This window comes from Moschus berezovskii, chromosome 4, assembly GCF_049115385.1.
Source record: "Moschus berezovskii isolate FMDL1 chromosome 4, NW_MosBer_1.0, whole genome shotgun sequence".
Lineage (NCBI taxonomy): Eukaryota > Metazoa > Chordata > Mammalia > Artiodactyla > Moschidae > Moschus > Moschus berezovskii.
In genome coordinates, this window is record NC_142463.1 from 64,876,161 (window position 1) to 64,895,922 (window position 19,762).

Sequence of the window (19,762 nt, forward strand, 5' to 3'; positions counted from 1 at the left end):
TAACTATTAAGATGATTCACTCTGCCTCAATAATAACCAATACATACCATTCTTTTTTGATATACTTGATTAAAAACAAATACTATTCATTCTTTACTGGACAGGGCTTTAAAAAATTTACTCTAATAACTTTATTAAATTTCCCTTAATTTATCAGTCTTAAAATATTTAATTCTCAAAGCCATCTTACCTAATTTGACATTACTTACATTTAGTAATCTTAATAGTCTCTTCTAGTATTTTTACTGTTAGTAAATAATCTAAATAATTGTTAAATCACCGTAAAACTGAATAACAAAATTAGCATTTTTGTTTCTATTAATATCATGATGAAATTTTATCTATTTTCACATTGCACTCTTCAAAAAATACAGAGTATATGTCTATACTGAGGAAATTAGTCAGAATTAGAAAGCATAGAAAATGTGTCCCAAAAGGAATATGTGCAATGTATTTTATCAAAAGTTCCAAACTCATCTATGATTCAGGTCATTTTACAGTAACATACAATAAAACAATTGTGTAATCTGAAGTCAAATATTTTCTCACATATATAACTTTGACCTTCATTCAGTCAAAGTCCCATAACTAGCCAACATTGATAATGTTCAGGAGTATATATATATAGAGAGAGATTAAAGGTGAAAGAAATGCCCCTTGAACAACACTGGTCCCTGGACCAACTCAAGAGGAACAATGGGGTTATACAGAAGTTTTGTCTTCCTCTTAATGCTATACCTGCTGCAGGGGTCCAATACTTCCCTTGTTCGGCTGAATAACAATGGCTACGAGGGCATTATCATTGCTATAGACCCCGCTGTGCCAGAAGATGAAACACTAATTGAAAAGATACAGGTAAGAAAGTAATGGGGTTTCTTCTATTTGAATTGATGAGAAAATATATGTATATAGTAGTTAATAACTGCAATGGAAACTTCTCAGTACTCCAGGAAGTTTAAAAGCACCAAGGTGCAGTAAAAAAAAAAGAAAATAAAATAATGCTGGAATGGGCAGTGGAAAGTGAAGGTTCCAGACAAGGTTCTACCCTGTCCCACAATAAGATCAAAGACAAGGCATGGGACCTCCCTGATCCTCCGTTTCTCCATCTGTAAGTTAGCAAGTGGACTTGTATGTTCTTTCAACAATGATTTACTGAATCCTCGCTATGGCATGACAGGAGAGAGAGCAGTGGATTTTTTTTAAACTCTTGATCTCATGAAGTATATATTTTCTTCAGATGATACAGATAATAAAAACATGTCAATGTATAGCAGGTTCATGGTCGTAAGTTGTTATGCAGTAAAATAAACTGGCAGAGGGGATAGGCAGTGATGGTGGGGCTAGGATAAGGGGAGAAGGTAGGTTACTGCTTCATGCAGGGTAGTCAGGGAATGTCTCACTAGATGTAACATCTGGGTGGAGACCTGGGATGAGTGAGGGAAGAGTCCACTGAAAACTCTGGGAGTGGACACTACGTGCAGCAGCATGAACTGTGAACGAGCAGGAGGAAGAGTGGGGGAGAACCGAAGGTGGAGAGGTAGACCCAGACCATTTCACTCTGAGTGAAATCAGAATCCATAGACGAGGAGAGGTGTGCTCGCTTGTACTTGATCTGGAGTCATTCTGTCTGCAGTGTTGAGGAAACACTAGAGGGTTTTCCCATGTCACTCATCTTGTATAAGCTCTGTGAGAACACAAAAGTATTGAGGGATACTGTGTAGGGAGCTGTTGGAAGTGAGAAATGACAGTGACTATGAACAGGGATATTGTGGTAGACATCATTAATGTGGTGTGATCCTGAATGTGTTCTTTGCCATGAGCTTATCATAGACAAGTTTGCTAATGATTTAGATGTGTGGGGTAGGGGAAGGGAAGAGGGAAAAATAAAAGTCACAGAAGACTTCAAGGGTTTTGGTCTGAACACTTGGAAGGGTGGTATTATCACTGACTGAGAAGGGAAAGACTAAAGTGGAGAAAATTTGGTGGCTGGGAAATCAGAAGTTTGCAAAATTTTTGAATTTGAGATGCTTTTGCCATTTCTTTTTCTAGGGGTCTTCCCGACCCGGGATCTAACCTGAGTCTTTTATGTCTCCTGTATTGACAGGTGGGTTCTTTACCACTAGCGCCACCTGGGAAGCCCATTAGATATCCATATGGATGGAGATATGAACCTGAATTCAAGGAGGAAATCTAGGGAGAGATAAAAACTTGGGAGTCATCAGTGTGTAGATGAGATTTCAAGCCATGAGAGTAACTGAGTTCACTCGGAAGTGTAGATAGACAAGAGAAAGTTTCCAGGACTGAACCAAAGACTTATATCTATTGTTTCATCCAACTATAACGTTCCATGTAATAAAGAGACTGGTGTTACAGCCGTGTAAGTTAATTCTCCCTGTCACTCACCTCAACATTTACTAACTCCTTATATTTAACTCCTTCACTATTGTTTCCTTAAGCTCTCACTTTCTGCTTTCCCCATGGGTGTTGTTATCCATCAGAAGCTGATGAGCTTGACCTGAATGGTGAGCAGGTGATATTGTGGCTGCCGTTTATCATTCATTCTGTATAATCTTAAGCCCAGCAGTATTTACTTACTGGTATATTTTGAATTCCAGGAAAACACAAAGATTAATTTACTGATGAACACAGGCTTGAGTAGCAGTTAATATAGTTGATTATGAATGATGGCTTTTTAGTATCTAGCTGATCAGTATCAAAACTAACTGAAGCTCAGGAAACAGTATTTGGAAGAATTGTTTGTAGGGGCAAAAAATTTGTTAAAATGGTTCTCTATTGAATGTAAAAGTTCAATGTTTAGCAGACATTTCCAGATTAGAAGAATGTTTTCTGGCATTCTCTGAGTCGTCTACGAAGTCCTTACATTGATATTTTCAGACAACCTTGTGAAATACTCTCATCCACATTATATAGAAGGGAAAACTGGGATTTGGAAAAGGAAATAATTTTTCCAAGGCTTCCCTGGTGTCTCAGCAGTTAAAGTGTCTGCCTGCAATGCCGGAGACCCGGGTTCGATCCCTGGGTTGGGAAGATCCCCTGGAGAAGGAAATGGCAACCCACTCCAGTATTCTTACCTGGAGAATCCCATGGATGGAGGAGCCTGGTAGGCTACAGTCCATGGGGTCGCAAAAGAGTCGGACATGACTGAGCGACTTCACTTCAAGGTCAAGTTAAATAGTACAATCAGAGCTGAGATCCTGCACATGGGTTTTGAAGGATGATAGATCTGGATTTAAGATCCAGTTTATATAAGATAACAAAAATCGCTCTTTTTGTAAAGGGTGAACAGTGAACATACTCTTATTCTTGGGATACTATCTGACCATAGTAAGATATGTTGATTCATAATTTATGACCTGAGTTTCAACTGTCAACTTTCCTTATTCCTTTTATTCATGTGTCTTTTGGGTTTAAGAGTACTTTTTTTTTTGAAACATTAATATCTCAATCTTCTTTAATCCAACTAGGATAATATAGGAATTCTGAGAAGGAATTTAGATGGAATATTATAAAATTCTGCATGGAAGCCTCTGAGAACCATTATTAGCCACCCCAGCAGGCCCCAAGGTATCACAGTCATCTGATATAGGGTATTTGAAATCCCTCCATGATTTTATAAACATACCACTACCCAAGACAGCTGTATAGCATTACAAGACTACAAAATAAATTGAATCCCGTGGACTTGTACAATTCGCAGCCCACAAAACTGTATGCAGTGATCTTATTTTCCCAAACTGCACTACAATTCAATTTACTATATGCCATATACACTCAAAGGGACAGAGACAGTCATCACTTTAAGCAGAAAACAACTGATTGAGATCTAAATTGAGATCCAAAACAAAAAGAGAGGAGAAACATTCTTAGGGAACATACTTAGGTAAGAAATTATTTCATCTGCTTTAGGCCAGTGATGAAGTAATCTTCAGTCTAATTTAGGAGATCTCTGAAGTCGTCTTCCAAACTCCTAGCCACTCCTCTGGGTCTTCAGTTTTCTGTATCCTAGTTTCTGACTGATTCCTGGTTCAGAACCCAGTTTGCTTGCTGGTCATCAGCACATGTGATCCTCTGTTTCCTATCTGTAAATCAGCAATTGAACTTGTTTTCTTTAAACAATGATTTATTGAATGCTTGCTTATGGCATTCCAGGTAGAAAGCAATGAATTTTCTTAAAGCTCCTGATCTCTTTCAGTATATACTCTCTTCAGATGATACAGATAATTTGAAAAAAAAATCAGTGTAAACAAGTCTGTAGTAGTAAGTTGCTATGCAGTAAAATCAATCAGCAAAGGGAGACAGGCAGTCTTTGCAGAGCTGGGGTAGGGAGAGAATGTGGGTTACTGTTTCATGCAGGGTGGTCAGGAAATATCTTACTAGATGTGATATCTGGGCAGAGGCCTGAGATTTGTGAGGGAAGACCCACTGAAAATCTGGGGAGGGGACAGCAGTTGCAGTGGCATGGAGGTGACAGCATGTTTGATGTGACCAAGGAAACAACTGTGTGAACGAGCAGGAAGAAGACTGAGGAGAGCTGAAGTTGGAGAAGTAGCAGGGCCCAGACCACGGAAAGATCTGGGCTTTTACTTTGAGTGAGATGAAATTCACAGAAGGATCTGGGCAGAGGTCAGGTGTACTCTATCTTGCTTATTCTGAGATTGCTCTGATGGCAGGTTTGAGGACACTCTACAGGATTTCCACTTATCACCCATCCTGTATAAGTTGTGAGCATAGAGGTGTAAAGGGACATTAGTAGGAAGCTGCAGCAGATGAAAAGTGATGGTGAATAGGAATGGAGATATTGTGGGAGAGATCATTAATGTGGTGTGATCCTGGACATTTTCTGAGAGTATTATGGACAAATTTGCTGATAGTTTAGATGTATGGGATAGAGAAGGGTTGAGGGAAAGAAAGTAGGAGTCAGAAACTTCATGGGTTTTTGCTCTAATACTTGGAAAAATATAATTATAATCAATTGATAAGTAACCTCCAACCTAATTTGGGAGCTCTGTAAAGACCTTGCCTACCACCAGCCAGTCCTCTGGTCTCCAGTTCTCTGTACTCTGGCTTCTGGCTGATCCCTGCTCTGAGCCTAATCGCTTTAATGATCTCTTCAGTACACTAAGAGCACACTAGACCATCTTCCAGAGAAAAAGGAAGAAATCCTTGGAATTTCTGAAGAAGAGTTATATTCTGGTCTTAGATCAGGAAAAATTGAAAAGGAGGAAATATTTTCAAATAAAAAATACTGTAGACTGTGCTGTTTGCCAGCAACATGAAGAGGGTAACATCATCATCCAGAACCCAGTATTCCTCAATTTTTCAGTGGATTTGATCATGTAGAATAGATCACCAAAGAACCTTTCAACCGTCTATTTCCTCCACTAGATAATAAGCTCTTTTGAGGAACTATTTCTCTTATTAATCCTAACATTTTTGGGTTTGAGATACTAATAATATATGGATACGAATAATATGATATTTATTATTTTCACCTTGATGGCAGAGCAAGAAGCTCTGCTTAAAAAAGCTCTGCCTCTCCTATGAACTTTTCCATTACTCCACTCCCTGTGCTCCAAACCCAAATGCCTCTCCTAGGAGGTAGTGAAAACTTCTTCTATGACCCATCCATATAAACTGTTTTTATCAGTTTGCATCAGGTAAGGCTGTTTCTTACTAGTAATTATAATAGTGATGATATCAATGAGTTTTATGACTACCTTGTGTAGAATACTTATTTATAACTCATTTCATGTTTATGCCATCCTTAAAGATAGGTTGTAAGAGTATATTAAATAGATAAGAAGGCTGAGATTCAAAGCAGTCACATAATTTTAATAGCAAGAGGCTTAAGCTAGCATTAAAACCAAGTCTAGTTGCTTCCAAAGTCCATGCCCTTTATCATATTAATCATTTCCTCATAATGAAAATATAAGTATTTGCCTTTTGATGTAGGGTTATAGAAGACTGAAAGCTGTTAAATGTGCAAATTAAGTCATAATTTTGAACGGACAGATGACAGATTTTGATTTTTGAATCAGAAACCCTACTCACCAGTCAGTTGCTTTTTTATTAATGACTAACGGTGAGAAATGCCTGTGATGAATGCCTGTTCATTTAGTCTACTGTCCCTTGGCCAGCCTAACTTCTCTTTTTTCCTATAATAACAGAACATGGTGATTGATGCATCTACTTACCTGTTTGAAGCCACAGAAAACAGATTTTTTTTCAGAAATGTATCAATATTAATTCCAGAGAACTGGAAGAACAGCACTCAATACAAGAGGCCAAAACATGAAACCTACAAACATGTAAGAATCAAAAAACATCTCTTAGAATATTTTCTTTGCTGCTTCTCAAATTTGATGTTAATTAATCATTTCAGCATTTTTCAGACAAATGTTATAATTTCTATTCTGATCTTTCAAACACCTTTTTAAACATTCTCAGGCTGATGTTAGAGTTGCTCCACCTACACTCCCAGGTAGATATGAACCGTATACTAAGCAATTCACAGCCTGTGAAGAAAAAGGAGAATATATTCATTTCACTCCCGACTTTGTACTTGGAAAGAAGCAAAATGAATTTGGACCATCAGGTAGGAATTTTGGTTAAAACAAATATTTTGCAATGATTCCAACATGCAGATTTATATCCATGTTCAATATACAAGCCTCGTAGGCTTAAATCCCGACTCCAAGGTCACTCCTCTGTGTGTGACCCTGGACAAGTGACCAAGACTTTCTGTACTTATTTCCTTTAAAAATGATGAATAGAGGAGCTGCTCCTGCCTTATAGAATTGTTGGAAACATTAAACTAGATAATCCTTGTAAGTGTACTCAGTATGGTCTCTACAGAAATTTGAATATGGGACAGCCATGATAAATTTTTTGCTTTAGGAACACATTTTAGATTTTAATTTTTCAGTTCTCCATTGCTGGATATTAATCACATGCCACTTCCATGAAATGCAGATGCAAGGCAAAATCAAAAGAGCCAAGATGACAGTTCCTGGCCAAGAGAAAACACTAATAGGCTGGTAGCTGCTGATATTATTATTCAACCCATTCTTTGAACCAGATGAACTTGTTTATAAGTGGTCATTTTTACCTATGAAAATGACAATTTCATCTAGTTCAATCTAAGAGTTAAGATCATTGTTTGAAATGAACTAAAGCACATTATATTTCAGATGAAAATCACTGTCAAAGCAGTGTCCAACTCATTACTAATCAATAAAAGACTTCTTAAATTCGCATTCCCCAGAACCACCTTTTCCTCTTGCACTGCCCCTTCAGTGAACATTATTCAGTCTTTTATCTTTGTCAAACAAGTCAGTCCTTGTCCTCAACATTTTCTGGACCCGTTCTCCACCTCAATCCTAAAGCCCCATCATCCCATCACATCCCAGCCTTATTTCTCCTCCTTACTTTGATCTGACCATGTTTGTTGTACTTGGCACATTTAGTCACTTGTGCCTTTCTAGATATAGTTTCTTTTCTACTTGGCATGTCCAGCACAGTTGGTCATGTCACCTACTAGTGTAAATAGCACAACTCCTTTACCACTTTTATCCTTATGTTTTATTCAACTTGCCATTTCTCCATACTGAATTTCTAGACAGTTTCTTTTGACTCCTGTAGTATCTTTCCAAGATTGTGAAAGAAACTTATAAAACTAATTGGTATTGTTTTAAACAACATGTTTCACAAGGTCAATGAAGCTCTCAAATCTACTCAACAATGATTGGACTTGCTTCCTGTTATCTCGCTCATTCCCCCTAACAGTTGTTCTAAATATCTATCACTTTTCTTAAGACCAATAACCAATCTTTTCCACTTCATAAGTTAATGAATGCCTTGATTGCCCCATCCCATAACTGACAGTTTCCCCCCTCTTTCTTAGACAAGTATTTATCCCATAATGTGATACATATGTTTTTTGGAAAACTCAAATCCTGGAAAACAAGGCCTTAAAAACAACAGGGCTTTAGGAGGAAAGTTCAATTTGTAATAAAAATGATAAAAGCAAAACAATAGTTCCCTGGAAAGAGTTTTGGACCTTCAAGCAGCAGTTCAGTGTGTCTGGAAACTGCCTCCAAAGCAGATACTAGATGTATACACACACACACACAGGGTGAAATACTATTGGAAGTAACAACAGGGCTAATAGTAGCTGAGCCAATAATTGAGATAGGAATGGAATTCTAAGTCAGAGGAACTGCTTATCCAACCAGTCCATTCAAGAGGAGATCAATCCTGGGTGTTCATTGGAAGGACTGATGCTAAAGCTGAAACTCCAATACTTTGGCCACCTTATGCGACGAGTTGACTCACTGGAAAAGATTCTGATGCTGGGAGGGATTGGGGGCAGGAGGAGAAGGAGACGACAGAGAATGAGATGGCTGGATGGCATCACCGACTCGATGGACATGAGAGTTGGTGATGGACAGGGAGGCCTGGCGTGCTGTGATTCATGGGGTCGCAAAGAGTCGGACATGACTGAGCGACTGAACTGAACTGAACTGAATATATAATTAAGATGTATAACACAATGATTTCACATACATGTACATAGTAAAATGATTATCATGTTTGAGCTAATTAACATATCATCTCCTCACACAGTTACCTTTTTGTGTATGTGGTGCCCTGAAGAAGGGATAGGCTACCCACTCCAGTATTCTTGGGGTTCCCTAGTGATTCAGACAGTAAAGAATCCACCTGTAATGTGGGAGACCTGGGGTCAATCCCTGGGTTGGGAAGATCCCCTGGAGGAAGACATGGCAACCCACTCCAGTATTCTTGTCTGGAGAATCCCCATGGACAGAGGAGCCTGGCAGGCTACAGTCCATGAGGTCACAAAGAGTCGGATACAACTGAGCGACTAAGAACAGCACACCACAGCACATGTGTGGTCAGAGTACCTGAATTCTATTCTTTCAACAAATTGAGGAAACCATGGGAGCCAGGCAACCAGCCATGAGCTGAAAAGAGAGTCAATCTGACGTGGACTGTTCTAAAAAAGGAACCACAGATGCAGGCAGATATGAGTTTTCTTAAAATTCACCAAATTTCTGTCATAGTCGTTGCTATGAGAGCTTTTTCCTCCCACACTGAAGGATATAAATAATTCACGCTCACTCATTGGCACCATTTGCTGAAGAAACCTAAAAACAGTGTTTTTAAACTTTAATGTGTAGAGTAGTAATTTAGGGGTCTTGTTATTAATAATAACCAAATTCTCAGTCATTAGGTCTAGAGTAGGCACAACATTCTACGTGTCTTGTCAGCTCCCAGGTGATGCTGACACTGCTGGTACAAGGAACACATCTTGAATAGCAAAAGTTTAAAGAAGAAACATGACTTCTTCATAATGGTGACATTTCCCCCCTATTTTCATGTCTCATGAGGTCATTATAGTTGGAGAAACACACATTGTAGTGGACCAGACTACATTTTCAAATTCTACTTCTCCATTGCGATTTCCACTAAAGTTTTTCCTAATATTGCTGAAAGAAAAATGTACTTATTCTTCTTTGTGCATTTCAAGCTTGGATTTAACCTCTATGCTTCTATTAATCCTGAAACTCTTAGGGAAAAAAAGTTTAGTTCTGACTCACTCTCTAGAACCTTATCCGACTCAAGGACTCTATCTTACTCATATCTATATTTCTTAGTATCTAGTACAGTGCTGAATATATATAATTAAAAATAATTGTTTTCATTTAATTAATGCTTATATGTGCTAAGTACTATAAATTAATCACCTCATTCAGTTCAGTTCAGTCACTCAGTCATGTCCGATTCTTTGCGACCCCATGGACTGCAGCACGCCAGGCCTCCCTGTCTGTCACCAACTCCTGGTTTACTCAAACTCATGTCCACTGAGTCAGTGATGCCATCCAACCATCTCATCCTCTGTTGTCCCCTTCTCCTCCTGCCTCCAATTTTTCCCAGCATCAAGGGCTTTACAAATCAATCAGCTCTTTGCATCAGGTGGCCAAAGTATTGGAACATTCAGGATTGATTTACTTTAGGATGGACTGGTTGGATTTCCTTGCAGTCCAAGGGACTCTCAAGAGTCTTCTCCAACACCACAGTTCAAAAGCATCAATTCTTCAGCACTCAGCTTTCTTTATAGTCCAACTCTCACATCCATAAATGACTACTGGAAAAACCATAGCCTTGACTAGACGGACCTTTGTTGGCAAAGTAATGTCTCTGCTTTTTAATATGCTTTCTAGTTTGGTCATAACTTTCCTTCCAAGGAGTAAGCATCTTTTCATTTCATGGCTGCAATCACCATCTGCAGTGATTTTTGGAGCCCCGCAAAATAGTCTGCCACTGTTTCCACTGTTTCTCTCCATCTCTTTGCCATGAAGTGATGGAACTGGATGCCATGATCTTAGTTTTCTGAATGTTGAGCTTTAAGCCAACTTTTTCACTCTCCTCTTTCACTTCCATCAAGAGGCTCTTTAGTTCTTCTTCACTATCACCTCATTGCTGCTGCTGCTAAGTCGCTTCAGTCGTGTCCAACTCTGTGCGACCCCATAGACGGCAGCCTACCAGGCTCCCCCGTCCCTGGGATTCTCCAGGCAAGAACACTGGAGTGGGTTGCCATTTCCTTCTCCAATGCATGAAGGTGAAAAGTGAAAGTGAAGTTGTTCAGTCCTGTCTGACTCTTAGCGACCCCGTGGACTACAGCCTACCAGGCTCCTCTGTCCATGGGATTTTCCAGGCAAGAGTACCAGAGTGGGTTGCCATTGCCTTCTCCATCACCTCATTAGACATCCTCAAATTATATTTTGTTTACAGCAGTGTTTTTCAACCTTTTTTAACAAGCATATGTAGACATTTTTAAATTATGCAGTTTTATATGCAATTATGCAGTTGAAAGTTGCACCTTCATGAAATTTCAATACTATAGATGTGTTTTATATATGTTTATGCTGTGGTAGAAGTAACTTTTGTAGGGCTAAAAACCACAGTAATATCTAAGACTTTTTGACCCCCAAGAACCAAAACTCAGAGTTCAAACTGTTCTGCCCATAGCATATACATATGGTTTGTTGACTTAACAGATGTGGAATAAAAAACAATATGCTGAAACGATATGAAACGATATTAATGCAATGAAATGTAATGCAATATGTGTTTTATAAACAAAATACAAATGCTAGCAGCTATTTAAATATTCTGGACTTTTAATTTTTATTAAAATATGAGGGACAAATTATGTCACTTAAAATATAATCATGGATTTGAAATATTTTCCCACAGGTAGACTGCTTGTCCATGAGTGGGCCCATCTCCGCTGGGGAGTATTCGATGAGTACAACGATGATGAGCCTTTCTACAAGGCAAAGTCAAGGAAAATTGAAGCAACAAGGCATGACTATTTACATTTTTTAATTACTGCTGGCAGTAGCTTATTTTCCTTAGACTGATTTCTTTAAAAGCCTTTCTTTCACTTTTGTCCCAACACAGGTAATGAATGCCATATCACAAAACAGAGCTTTTTGGTTTTTTAAGAAAATGTACCTGAAAGAAACTGGTTGTCCATTTAAAATACACATAGATTCAAGAGCATCTGGCAGTCAAATTGATTTATTTTTATACCTCTCTGCCATAGCTGCCAGAACTCATTTGTGCTAAGTTAATGCTCTGTGTAAAAGGTTATACTATGTTTTAGGAGGTAAAAATTATTTACGCTACAAAAGAATGAAAACAGGAGAATGCCAGCTGAGTAGGAAATCAACCAGCTTCAAAGAGCCAAGGAGAAATTTCTTGAGATTAATAAAGTTTACATTAAAATACTTGTGAAGCATCACACTTAACATAGATAATCCTCTTGATTATGAGATCAAGAGAACAGAATATGTGGGGTAATAAATGTAAAATTGGGCACCAGCTGCTTAATCAATCTTAGATGCCCTGCTGGGGATGGGGACTTATTAAAAAATGTACAAATTTCAGTGAAGATTCTTCCTCAGCACTATAGCGCCAAGTTTTAGGATGCATATTTCCAAGATTATTGTGTTGATAACATTTGTTTAGATCATGCATGCATGCTAAGTCACCTCAGTTGTGTCTGACCCTTCACCAGACTATGGATGGTAGCTTGCCAGGCTCTCTGTTCATGGGATTCTCCAGGGAAGAATACTGGAATGTGTTGTCATGCCCTTCTTTCTCTAGGGGATCTTCCCAATCCAGGGATCGAATCCGTCTCTCTTATGTCTCCTGCTTTGGCAGGCGTGTTCTTTACCACTAGTGCCACCTGGGAAGCTCTTTGTTTAGGTCATATTCCCCTAAAAGCCTAGTCTCTGCTACAGAATATTCATCATGGTTGTTAACATGTGAAAGTGAAAGTTGCTCAGTCATGTCTGACTTGTCCATGGAATTCTCAAATCCAGAATACTGGAGTGGGTAGCCTTTCCCTTCTCCAGGGGATCTTTCCGACCCAGGGACCTGACCCAGGTCTCCTGCATTGCGGGCGGATTCTTTACCAGCTGAGCCACAAGGGAAGCCCAAGAAGACTGTAGTGAGTAGGCTATCCCTTCTCCAGTGGATTTTCCCAATCCAGGAATTGAACCAGTGTTTCCTGCATTGCAGGCAGATTCTTTACCAACTGAGTTATCAGTTGTTAAAATAGATAACGCTATTAAGTTTGCTGAGATTGGGTGCAATAGAGGCATAGACATATTTAGAAGATTTACGAAATTACTGAATAAAATCTAGACTTTGTTTCTTTAATTTGGACTCAGTTCAGTTGAGTTCAGTTGCTCAGTCGTGTCCAACTCTTTGCAACCCAATGAATCACAGCACGCCAGGCCTCCCTGTCCATCACCAATTCACGGAGTTCACTCAAACTCATGTCCATCAAGTCGGTGCTGCCATCCAGCCATCTCATTCTCTGTCGTCCCCTTCTCCTCCCGCCCCTAATTCTTCCCAGCATCAGAGTCTTTTCCAGTGAGTCAACTCGTCGCACGAGGTGGCCGAAGTATTGGAGTTTCAGCTTTAGCATCAGTCCGTCCAGTGAACACCCATGATTGATCTCCTTTAGAATGGACTGGTTGGATCTCCTTGCAGTCCAAGGGACTCTCAAGAGTCTTCTCCAACACCACAGTTCAAAAGCATCAATTCTTCGGTGCTCAGCTTTCTTCACTGTCCAACTCTCACATCCATACATGACCACTGGAAAAACCATAGCCTTGACTAGACAGACCTTGGTTGGCAAAGTAATGTCTCTGCTTTTTAATATGCTATCTAGGTTGGTCATAACTTTCCTTCCAAGGAGTAAGTGTCTTTTAATTTCATGGCTGCAGTCAGCATCCGCAGTCATCCCCAAAAATAAAGTCTGACACTGTTTCCACTGTTTCCCCATCTATTTCCCATGAAGTGATGGGACCAGATGCCATGATCTTAGTTTTCTGAATGTTGAGCTTCAAGCCAACCTTTTCACTCTCCTCTTTCACTTTCATCAAGAGGCTTTTTAGTTCCTTTTCACTTTCTGCCATAAGGGTAGTGTCATCTGCATATCTGAGGTTACTGATATTTCTCCCAGCAATCTTGAATCTAGCTTGTGCTTCTTCCAGCGTTCCTCATGATGTACTCTGCATAGAAGTTAAATAAGCAGGGTGAGAATATACAACCTTGACGTACTCCTTTTCCTATTTGGAACCAGTCTGTTGCTCCATGTACAGTTCTGACTGTTGCTTCCTGACCTGCATACAGGTTTCTCAACAGACAGCTCTAGAACACACTGAAAAGATGAGCTACACTAACATTACAACATATTTGTTGCAATCACCGTCACTTGCTGCAAATTCCATGCAATAAGACATATGTCTAAAATTCCTCTACTATTCTTTACTGGCCTTGGCAGAACCCCAGTCTTTCCTTCTAGCCACATTTCACCTTTAAAAATGCTCCTTGAGTGATCAAAACACTTGTAGCTGTGCAACATTTCATTCTTTTGAAGAAAACTTCTTTGAGTGAGGAATACACAAAAAGTCTTAGAAAAACAGTGGAAACAGTGTCAGACTTTATTTTTTTGGGCTCCAAAATCACTGCAGATGCTGGTTGCAGCCATGAAATTAAAAGACGCTTGCTCCTTGGAAGGAAAGTTATGACCAACCTTGATAGTATATTAAAAAGCAGAGACATTACTTTGCCAACCAAGGTCCGTCTAGTCAAGGCAATGGTTTTTCCCGTGGTCATGTATGGATGGAGAAGGCAATGGCAAGCCACTCCAGTACTCCTGCCTAGAAAATCCCATGGATGGAGGAGCCTGGTAGGCTGCAGTCTGTGGGGTCGCTAAGGGTCAGACGCGACTGACTGACCTCACTTTCACTTTTCACTTTCACACATTGGAGAAGGAAATGGCAACCCACTCCAGTGTTCTTGCCTGGAGAATCCCAGAGACGGGGGAGCCTGTTGGGCTTCCGTCTGTGGGGTCACACAGAGTCGGACACGACTGAAGTGACTTAGCAGTAGCAGCAGCATGTATGGATGTGAGAGTTGCACTGTGAAGAAAGCTGATCGCCGAAGAATCGATGCTTTTGAACTGTGGTGTTGGAGAAGACTCTTGAGAGTCCCTTATACTGCAAGGAGATCCAACCAGTCCATTCTAAAGGAGATCAATCCTGGATGTTCATTGGAGGGACTGATGCTAAAGCTGAAACTGCAATACTTTGGCCACCTGATGCGACGAGTTGACTCACTGGAAAAGACTCTGATGCTGGGAAAGGTTGGGGGCGGGAGGAGAAGGGGACGACGGAGAATGAGATGGCTGGATGGCATCACCGACTCTGTGGACATGAGTTTGAGTGTACTCCGGGAGTTGGTGATGGACAGGGAGGCCTGGCGTGATGTGATTCATGGGGTCGCGGAGAGTCGGACACGACTGAGCGACTGAACTGAACTGAACTGAAAGTGGTACCAAGAGTAAATGATTTCACAAGATGCCTTTTCCAGATTCCTGCAATGTATTTACTATCACAAGGTTACTGGGAGAGATGTTTGGAAAGGGGAGACTACAATCACTAGTATAAGTGGGACAACAGAAGATATAATTCCAGCGGACTCACCCTTTGCATAGACAGGAGATTCTACTTCAAATTTCCCTCAAAAATTTCTTGTAAAACAGATAAGCTACCTGGTGGGAACCCTTAAACTTTGCTGTCAAAATAGGATGTGTGTGGTATACAAATAAGAATAAAAATCTTGATAAAGATCATTATTAACAACCTTGATAAGACCACTTAATATTTTATAAAAATTTTAATTATTAGATTACCTCAAAGACTAACTGTCATATATTTTCAGGTGTTCCACAGGTATTACTGGCTTAAATAGAGTGCATATTTGTGAAGGAGGCAGCTGTGTAACAAATAGGGAATGCAGAATTGATTCCAAGACAAAACTGTATGAAAAAAATTGTCAATTCTTCCCTGATAAATATCAAACTGAAAAGACATCCATAATGTTTATGCAAGGTATTGATTCTGTAAGTACACCAATCAATCATTACTTCAGTTTGTGTTGATACATTTACAATCAGAGGACTTGTTATCATGTTTATAAATTATCTATGCAGGTGACCTGAGGGATTAGATGTATTATTATAGAATTCTTTGAACACTGACTGGCACATAGTAAGCACTCAAGTAGTGTTACCTATTATTATTGAAAATCTGCCTTACTAAAATCATATTTCATTCAATAAGCATTTTTAAAGAAAAGGTTTTTAATTTTTTCAGATCTGTTTGTGAGTTTTTAAATGCACCCCATATAATTTTTTTTCACTTTATATTAACCTTTTAGGTCACTAAATTCTGTAATGAAAAAAACCATAACCGAGAAGCTCCAAGTCTACAAAACAAAATGTGCAATTATAGAAGCACATGGGAGGTGATCAGCAATTCTGAGGATTTTAAAAACATAACGGCTATGTCGGCACCACCCCCTCCACCTGTCTTCTCATTGCTAAAGATCAGTGAAAGAATTGTGTGTTTAGTTCTTGATAAGTCTGGAAGCATGGCGGTGAGTTCATGGGCCCATTTTTCCTGGATGTAGGGACAGGGCAATGATTGAAGGTCTAAGAACATTCTGATTGCTACCTGCACCGGGTTCTTCTAAAATGTATGGTGGCATAACTACTGTCACCTCCTGTGATCTTGACCTCAAGAGGGGCAATGAACATTATAATGAAAGAATGATGGTAATAAGAGTTAGAAGGACCTAATCCAAGAATTTTCTTTCCCAGAAAATGGAGAGTTTAATGAGGAGAACTTTTAAGTCTTTAGTAAAGCTTTTCAGGATGAGAACCGGAGATTGAAATGTGTAATTATTTCCTAATCTTACTCCCTTTATCTATTGAAACTACTAGACAGTCATGAAGAAAGAGTGAATTCAGAGCTTCCAAACTACATTCCAAATCAAGGAACAAGATCAACCAGGAGGATTCTTAACCTGTTTCTCTTATTTAAACTCTCTATAGGAATGACCTCCTTATGCTCAAAGACACAGACAAAAAGCATCACTATAAAGAAGATATGGCCAGATTCAGTCATTCATTCCTTCTGCTACATTAAGAGAATGGTACTAGGCTTGTACTAGGCTTTAGGAATAAAAATCATATCCTTGAAAAGTTCATAGATGAATAAAGAAAAATTTCACTCTCCTCCCCATCATGAGTTAATACTTAATTATATTTCAATATTTGGCATAGGTGTCCACTTTGTCCAGGACATGGGCTGGTCTTCCAGGCTGGGCTAAGGGCATTTCTGTAGTTCTTTCACAGTGACCTGGGTGTGTGTTTAGTCACTCAGTCATGTCCGACTCTTTGTGACCCCATGAACTGTAGGCTTCTCCGTCCATGGGATTTTCCAGGCAAGAACACTGGAGTGCCATTTTCTCCTCCAGGGGATCTTCTTGACCCAGGGATTGAACCCATGTCTCCTGTGTCTCATGCACTGCAGGCAAATTCTTTACCTGCTGAGTCATCAGGGTTCCACTTATTACTATATATTATATTGAAATTACACAATTTTCTACCACTATTCTATGAATATCTCTCGGACTTGAAACCATCTTATCTAGGAACTAGGTCTCCTAGGACTTGAAGTAGTCTTATTCATCTTTGTGTCCTTTTGTCTAGAAGATGGTTTATCACATGTAGGCATTCAATAAATAATTGTTGAACAGACTATAAATAAACAGATGGAATGTGTCAAAAGGATGGCACATTTGAGGCAGAATAAAGCATACTGAAGATCAGGAATAATGTATTCAACAAATGGGGGTTGATTAGTTAGTGGAAATGGCAGAGGATGATACAGCTGGCTGAAATAATCCATAGTACTACAGGGTTTCAGAAAGAACATCAGAGTTCTAGATCTCACCACATAATAATGTTTTAGGAAGAGTCCCTGGGGAGAGATGAGATTCTTAACTGGGAGAGAAGATGAGCAGTTTTCCCTAGACAGGGGGCAGGCACAGTCAAGTTTAAAAGTAAATGGTAGACACAAGATGGGGATGTATTATAGAAGAAGTTCCTCACTGTGATTTGTTTCTAGGCAGTTCAGAGGGAAATTTGGGCATGTGTTGGGAACAGGTGCCACAGGTCAATTGGTATTGAGGGACTGGAAAAGACCAATGCATGAAAAGGTGTACATCCTAGGGTATTCAGCTAGAAAATAAGGACTTGAATCCTAATGGGTTACCAAAGAACCAATTACAGTTAATCCATCAGTGGCAATGTGGTGGGGTATGGTTAGGTGTCGAAGCAGAAATGGGTGAGGTGGAATTTAGAGTAAATTTCATCTTTTGGGTAGTCAAGTGGCCACGGGATGGAGAGATTTCAGTCTCTAGCTGGAGTCCATGATAGTGTGGTTTGATATTGATATTATGGGACCTGGGGAGTAGTTTCATCTTGATACAACTGGAACAGAGGATCCCAGGAGTAATCAGGCAGTCTCTAATATCTGAGTCATCACCCCCCAATTCCAACCCAACCTCCACCATACTCTACAACTCTAATTTAGGTGCTGAGAAGCCAAGAATCAGCTCTAGTTAAAAACCTGTGTTCCTTAATATACTATACATATGTATTACATAATCCAGGTGGCTCAGTGGGTAAAGAATCAACCTGTAATGCAGGAGACTGCCTGCAATACAAGAGATGCGGGTTCAGTCCCTGGGTTAGGAAGATCCCCTGGAGAAGGAAATGGCAAACCACTCCAGTATTCTTTCCTGGAGAATCCCATGGACAGAAGAGCCTCGCAGGCTACAGCTAATGGAGTTGCAAAAGAGTCAGACACAATTTAGTGACCAAACCACCATGTATTATATAATAAACAAAACTGTATTTTTAATTTTATCAATTGAAAAACTTTGCTTTCTTTAATAACATCAATTACTATTGATAGAAAACCTTTAACAACAAAGTTTGTTCACTCATTTTATGTGATCATCTATTACTTTCCTGTCAAAAATTACTTGTTTTTATTACCTATTTTTATTCAGCTTTCTAATCGTCTAAAGCGAATGAACCAAGGGGCCCAACATTTCCTGCTGAATACTGTCGAAAATGGATCTTGGGTGGGGATGGTGCACTTTGACAGTTCTGCCTCCATCATGAGTAATCTAATCCAAATAACAAGCAGCAGTGAAAGAAGAAAGCTCTTGGAAAGTTTACCTACAGTTGCTAATGGAGGAACTTCCATCTGCAGTGGAATTAAATCAGGATTTCAGGTGAAAATCATACTTCAAATATACTTTGTTTATTACTAGAACATTTTTATGTTAAGTGATACTCCTCATACTTGCTTCCTAATTTTAACATAACTATTTCTAAAAAGTAGAGAACTTATCACATAGAGAAATTCACTTGTCCATCTTTTCATTAAAAGAAATCAATGAGCAAAGTAATGGGTAAATAAATGACTTACAGTTTCACTGGAGTATAAGCCCAATGAGGTCAAAGACTTTGTCTTATTACCGTGCAGTAGTCAGTGCTCAAGGAATGTTAATTAAATAAGAGGGCTTGAGCAGCAAGAGTCATACAGTTTTAATCAATGAACCAAGTTATATGGTATGATTCTCCTTCAGCGCAATCCTCATTTTAGCTTCTGTTATATTCAGTTAGGGAAACTAATGTTTATCTGTCAAAGTTCCAGATGTAGCAAGAACTGTTAATCATACTTAGGGTAAGGAATACTGGTCATAACATGAGTTGTGACATCATCAGATTACTGGCTATCCTACTTACTAGCCATGTGATCTAGGTACAGTCTTCAGCCTCCTTGGAAATTAGTCTCCAATGCCTTATGTATAAAATATAGGAAAATAAGAATACTTAACTCATAGGATTATTATGAGACTTAAGCAAAATGATACATGTTTGTACTTAGGACAATAGTCATTATACTACATAGTAAACATATAATTCACATTAATTATTATTACAAATCTTATTTTTTTCATCGGTCATCTTGAGCTCAAAATAAATATCAATTGCATCATTTTCCTGCTTAGAAAACGCATCCCTTCACAGTCCGTAAGATAAAGTCTGAATTCCTCGGTGTGATGTTATTTAAAAGCTTCTCATTCTATGATAAACTTGCCCTCACCTCTCTTGCCAGCCTTTTTTTTCAGTTCTCCCTTACCAGTACTCTATGCTTCAACCAATTTACTGCACACATTCTTCTCCAAGCCCCTACGTACTAACAGCCTCCAT

The 19,762-nt window shown here is 39.2% G+C and overlaps 1 protein-coding gene across 1 annotated transcript in view; it reads left to right on the plus strand.

Moving 5' to 3' along the window:
* The first annotated feature begins 696 nt into the window (after window positions 1-696).
* CLCA4 (chloride channel accessory 4) overlaps window positions 697-19,762 on the plus strand; it is a 30,895-nt gene continuing 11,829 nt past the window's right edge. Inside the window, exons 1-7 of the mRNA XM_055402356.2 lie at window positions 697-855; window positions 6,189-6,329; window positions 6,469-6,616; window positions 11,302-11,410; window positions 15,349-15,529; window positions 15,847-16,065; window positions 18,550-18,777. Of these exons, the coding sequence (XP_055258331.2) occupies window positions 697-855; window positions 6,189-6,329; window positions 6,469-6,616; window positions 11,302-11,410; window positions 15,349-15,529; window positions 15,847-16,065; window positions 18,550-18,777 (1,185 nt within the window). The remainder of the gene's footprint in view (window positions 856-6,188; window positions 6,330-6,468; window positions 6,617-11,301; window positions 11,411-15,348; window positions 15,530-15,846; window positions 16,066-18,549; window positions 18,778-19,762) is intronic.